Below are 6,083 nucleotides of genomic sequence, written 5' to 3' on the forward strand. Positions count from 1 at the left end.
ATGGTGATCTACCCCGGTAAGAAGTGATCCACCTTCGTGGGACGAACCCTGAAGTTACCTAGCTAACACTAAATCCTGCTTCGTAGTACAAGCCTCTGATCTATTGGAGTATTCTATTTTCAGCTGTATTTCTGTGTATTTAAACCAGCAAAAGCACCATCACTGTTCACTTTGCAGTATCATGTTTGTTACAGTACACTACTGTTTGAGTCGGAGCACAACATTAATGTAGTATTGTACATTTCAACATAACAAGTGTTTTCCTATTTAAAAAAAAGAAGAAAAAAAGCTGTAGTTGTGCTGTTACTGTTTAACACAGGATGCCTTTAAAGTTACCATGTGGATGTTTTACAACCTTTAACAAATCACGGAGACTCAAGTCTGGAATAAATTTTATTTTTAAGTGAACAAGAATGACGACAAAATGGACAATATTTTTGACTCTGTTTCTTTTGACAGTAAAAAGCCAAAGTGGAACTTCTCACACACACACAAACACTCTTTAGTTGTAGGTCATGTATCTGGGGGTGGCGCTGAACTTGGCGTAGGACTTGATGACCTTGTTGACGGCCTCCAGGAAGTCCTTCTCTGTGGCGATCTTCCTGCGAGCTCGGATGGCGAACATGCCGGCCTCTGTGCACACGCTGCGGATCTCAGCACCTGGCAGGAAAACGCACAACATCAGATTCTGCTTCCAGAACCACTTTCAGGTTCAGTCAGTCATGCAGCAATAAATACTCTCTGTTTTTAGGGATGTTTAGGTTTTAGGGTGAGATGCTTCTGTGGCCGTTTTGTGATTAGAGGAAAGACAAAATGACAGAGCGGAGATTGAATGCTGCTGTGTCGGTCTTACCGGTGCTGTTGGGACAGAGGCGAGCCAGCAACTCAAAGCGAATGTCTCTCTCCACACTCATAGAGCGGGCGTGGATCTTGAAGATGTGCGTGCGACCCTGAAACACAAAAACAAACGGGGGATGAGGCTAGAGGTTCATAAGAGAAAAACAGTTGGAAACAACTGCACAAAGTAGAGGTGAGCAGAGTTTTATGGCTTTAGTTATGAGAGTATATTGCATGTCTTGTGAAGACTTCACTCACCTCCAAGTCGGGCAGGCTGAACTCGATCTTCCTGTCCAGACGTCCGGGTCTCATCAGTGCCGGGTCCAGGGTGTCCGGTCGGTTGGTGGCCATCAGCACCTTGATGTTGCCTCGAGGGTCGAAGCCGTCCAGCTGGTTGATGAGCTCCAGCATAGTCCTCTGGACCTCGTTGTCTCCACCGGCACCGTCGTCAAAACGAGCGCCTGGTAGGTTCAAAGGACACGTTTCCATGTTAATGTGGAAGACTGTGTTCTGCTCAAGTGTTATATGGGGATATTCAGTTTAGTTTTGTTATCACAGCTTTTAAATTAATATGTTCAGAAGAAGACAACTATTGTACGTGGAGAAGGAATGTTGCACCAAAACTGGCTGAAATGATATTCATCTTGGCATAAAATGTTATATTACTTGACTTAAACAGAGATTCAGAATCTCCAATAATCTCTACAAATCTCTCTCTTGATGTTGCTCTGATGTGAGCATAGTTTAAGCCATTTTGAAAGGATCATAACACAGACATATTAGAGAAAATGTACTGTAAATACTACTGAAACACGTGAAAGAATGGGACAGTGGAAACTTACCTCCAATGGCATCAATTTCATCAAAGAAGATGAGACAAGCCTTCTTAGTCCTGGCCATCTCAAACAGCTCACGCACCATTCTGGCTCCCTACAAACAAAAGACAGGAATCCAAAGTGAACCTTTACGTCCATCGGGATTCATCTAAACAGCTGCTATTTTCTGACTGATGTCAACTCAATCTCCACTCACCTCTCCCACATATTTCTGCACCAGCTCGGAGCCGATGACTCTGATGAAGCAGGCGTCCGTCCTGTTGGCCACGGCGCGGGCGCACAGGGTCTTTCCTGTGCCGGGCGGCCCGAACAGCAGCACGCCTTTCGGTGGCTCGATACCCAGATTGACAAACCTCTCGGGCTGGTGAGCAGAGGAAACAGGGTGATTAGTCAGGATGGACGCATGTATAAGTCTCACATGATGGTAGAGAACTGAGTCGTTTTAATCAGTCCTGTTAACTGTACTAAACAGCAGACATGTGATGGCAGGTCTGTCTTAGTAAAATCGCTCCAAAACTGGTGACTAGACAGTTCATGGGTGATTGTTGTGACTAGGAAAAGCTCTGCTAGTGACTTGGGTGTGGGATATTCTTCATTTCTGAACACTCACATGGAGCAGCGGGGTCTCGACCACTTCTCTCAGCTTCTCAATCTGCTCCTTACATCCACCGACATCACTGTAGGTCACATCAGGCTTCTCCTCCACCTACAACACCAGAACAAAGAGTTGTTAATTGTTAGTTGTGCAATTCTTCATGTAATTTTAGTAAAAAGTTGAAGGTCGGCTCTCACTTTTCCAAAAAATAATTTGTGACGATGTTGAAAAATGTCAGATAATCTAAATGCACGGCTTAAAGGTGCAGTGTGTTGGATCTGGCGGCATCTAGCAGTGAAGTTGCAGATTACAACCAACTGAAACTTGCCAATCCAATGGCATCTAAGAGTAAAAATGATAGTAAGCATTATGCTTAAATCGGTGTTACGATTATGGGAGGGGGTCCTTGGAAAATGTTTTCCCCTTTAAGGGGTCAAAAAAGTTTGAGAACCTGTGCTCTAGCGGATTCATACCTGCATCATGGTGACAGTTGGGTCAATCTTAGGAGGCAGAGGGATGTGGATCTGATACTTGTTTCTGTCGACACTGGAAGAACAGAAAGGACACTTAATTTAGCAGATTGTTTTGGCTAGACGTTTGACATAAATAAATAATATTTTAGTTTAATTTAAATAACACGTCTGCCTCACCCGACTCTCATGCCCTCCTCGATGTCAGTCGGGGCCACCTGGTCGCTCAGGTCCACCACGAACTTGGCAAACTGTTTGACGTTGATGATGTATTTGGGGTCCTCCGAGTCTGCGTTGATGATCTTCGTGCATCTGTTTGAATGATACACAGAAACATTTGGAACTAAAAAATGGATATACGTTATAAGAAAACAAAACAAAAGATTTCTTTTGTACTGGAGGGGAATGTGGTAAAACCTTGTTTACAACCTATCATCGCAGAATATTTCAGTTTTGTGAGGCAGAATAAATCTAATGCTATTATTTTGAAAGGGATGGATAATACATAAACAGATGAATGCAGTAGGGAAGTTAAGAAAGTTAACTGTGATAACATCTTACGCAAATATTTAGCATCTTCAAAAAAATTAGGGAATGTACAGTATATATCATAATATAGAGCTGCAACAATTCATCGATTAGTTGTCAACTATTAAATGAATCACCAACTATTTTGATAATCGAATAAACAGTTTAAGTAAAAAGGCAAATTCTCCGATTCCAGATTCTTAAGTGTAAATATGTTTTCTTTACTCCTCTATGACAGTTAACTTAAAATCAGTTTTTGAGTGTCTGAGTTGTGGACAAAGCAAGACATTTGAGGACGTCTTATTTGGCTTCGGGAAACACTGATTGACATTTTTCACTATTTTCTGACATTTTAGAGCAAATAAATAATCGATTAATTGAGAAAATAATCGACAGATTAATCAACAACGAAAACAAATCATTAGTTGCACCCCGATTATAAAATATTAAATTTTCTAGTAAGATGAACTACTTGTTAAAGCTAAGATGTGTTTTTCCTTATGGCAAGGACCATATCACATTAAATATTCTGACTTTGCCTTGTGATATATAGCAAAAACAGCCATCACCAAACATATTGCCACATTATCTTGTTTCTTGCCAAGTCACTGTGTAGCCAGGTTTGCTTACCTTGCAACCTGCAGCGGCTGTTCACTCTGCAGAGTCTGTTTGTCGGCAGCCAGATCCCAGAGCGCTGGTGGAGCCAGGCCTGTGTCTGACTCCTTAATGCCTGTCAAAGCCAACAAAAAATAAATATACAACAGGAACTTCAAACACAACCCAGCATCCAGTCAGTCACTACATCTGAAGTCAGTGTCACGGCCTTTTTATCACCCACCTGTCAGCTCGTTGATCTTCTTGAGCAGCTGCTGGATGTCATCTTCTACCTGTTTGATCTGTCTGGAGTAGGTGCTTTGACCCTGATCATAAACAGAAAAGCACCACATTAGAACTTAAAAATGAATAGATAGATAGATAGATAGTAACTTTATTGATCCTGAGGGAAATTCAAGTTTCCAGCATCACAGTTCCATAGTGCAAAACATGTTAGTAAAAGGCAGTAAAAACGTTAGTAGTACAAAGTACAAAAAAAATACCAGATATAAAAATACAAGGAGATGAAGAAAACTGTTAGAAGTGAATATAGTGCAGGGTAACAGTTGTGATACAAGACTATTAAAAAAGTGAATATAGTGCAGAAGAGACTGTTAAAAATGAGTATAGTGCAGGGTAACAACTGAGATACAGGACTATTACAAATGTGAATATAGTGCAAAAAGTGGCATAGTGCTGAATAATAAAATATAGGAGATATACAGTAGAGACCAGGGGATTAAGAAATGTCAAATATGGAATATAATGTGGGATGAGAACTGAGGTAGAGTTTTTAAAAATATACTGAAGTGCAGAATAATGTAAATGTGAACAATTCTTCACAGATAACATTAGCTTTCAACTGGTGCAAGCTTTGCCCAGGATTGTACTTACATATGTTTTGAGCAGGGCGATGTCTCCTTCATCCAGAGCTGTGAAGATAAACACATGAATGAGCTGGTTGCATACTAACATTGTCATTAAGCTGCTACTGTTAGCTCTGCTGTCCACCTGAAGGATGTAGTTTATTAACTTATATTACAGTTACACATGCTATAGTAACATTAACTATAAACAACTTCAATGTTATACTAATAAACCAACACTGATCCTGATCAGAGGAACAAACAGCAGTTAGCCTCCATGCTAATGTTAGCTGTTAGCTCAGAGGCTAATGTTAGCTTAACAGCTAACCTCGACGTTCTGTTTGTTTTAAATGAGTTAATTTAGCTTTTATCAAACCTCTGATGGGTCCGTCATCTTTCTCCTCTTTCTCCTTAGTCTTCCTTTGATCGTCTCCTAAATAATCCGGCATGTTTAGATCAGTTAATAAACTATAAACTGTATAATCAGTAGAATAACAACCAGAGCTGCTGCTGCTGCTAAACTCTACTATTACACAGCAGCTTTACACTTCCGGTGGTTTCAGCCAGTCACCGGAAACACACGTCGGACTCTTATTGAGGAGGCACCATCAAAAAAATAAAAACAAACTGGTGGAGTGTGGATCGATCTGGCTAATAATTACTATATCCCAAAAAAATAAAACAAATAAATAGATAAATAAAGAAAGAAAGAAAAAAGAAAAAGAAAAAAAAAAGAAAAAGAAAAAGAAAAAGAAAAAGAAAAAGAAAAAGAAAAAGAAAAAGAAAAAGAAAATAAACAAAAACAAGAACAAATAAAATATGTAAAATTATACATGAAAATAATAATAAATTAAATTAAGGGCTATAGGGGCTGTACCTGTAATTCATATTATTCTATTATACTAAGAAGTTTCAATGCATTTTTGTTTTTCATGACTTTAAGGGCTTTTAAGTAAGAAATAAACTCAGACTGAAACACATTAAACTTATAGGTTTCACTTTCATGTACTTGGAAAATTTTCCAAGAATGAGAATGTTATTCACCAGAAAGTCATCTTTGTTATTGTCTATGACAAGTCCATAAACAATGTCCTTTTGAGAGAAGTTTTGGTGGGTAGAATTTAAGAGTAGCAGTAAGGTGTAAAATGACATGATGTTACGCACTCCTTTTTCTTTTCTTTTTTCTTTTTTCTTTTTTTTTTTTTTTCTTTTTCTTTTCTTTTTTCTTTTTCTTTTTCTTTTTAATTTTTCTTTTTCTTTTTCCTATTATTTTTTCTTTTCTTTTTTTTCTTTTTCTTTTTCCTAATATTTTTCTTTTTCTTTTTAATTTTTCTTTTTCCTATTATTTTTTCTTTTC

General features: G+C 38.7%; 1 protein-coding gene across 1 annotated transcript; it reads right to left on the reverse strand.

Moving 5' to 3' along the window:
- Window positions 1-380: 380 nt before the first annotated feature.
- On the reverse strand, window positions 381-5,293 carry psmc2 (proteasome 26S subunit, ATPase 2). Its single transcript, XM_037760166.1, has 12 exons — window positions 5,103-5,293; window positions 4,755-4,792; window positions 4,105-4,186; window positions 3,897-3,996; window positions 2,919-3,050; window positions 2,742-2,814; window positions 2,284-2,379; window positions 1,870-2,034; window positions 1,680-1,767; window positions 1,096-1,298; window positions 854-950; window positions 381-660 (listed from the first exon to the last, which is right to left on the reverse strand). The coding sequence occupies exons 1-12, from the start codon at window positions 5,173-5,175 to the stop codon at window positions 503-505; spliced, it is 1,305 nt and encodes a 434-aa protein (XP_037616094.1). The 5' UTR covers window positions 5,176-5,293; the 3' UTR covers window positions 381-502.
- Between the last annotated feature and the right edge of the window lie 790 nt (window positions 5,294-6,083).

The sequence above is a fragment of the Sebastes umbrosus genome, chromosome 23 (genome assembly GCF_015220745.1).
Source record: "Sebastes umbrosus isolate fSebUmb1 chromosome 23, fSebUmb1.pri, whole genome shotgun sequence".
Classification (NCBI taxonomy): domain Eukaryota; kingdom Metazoa; phylum Chordata; class Actinopteri; order Perciformes; family Sebastidae; genus Sebastes; species Sebastes umbrosus.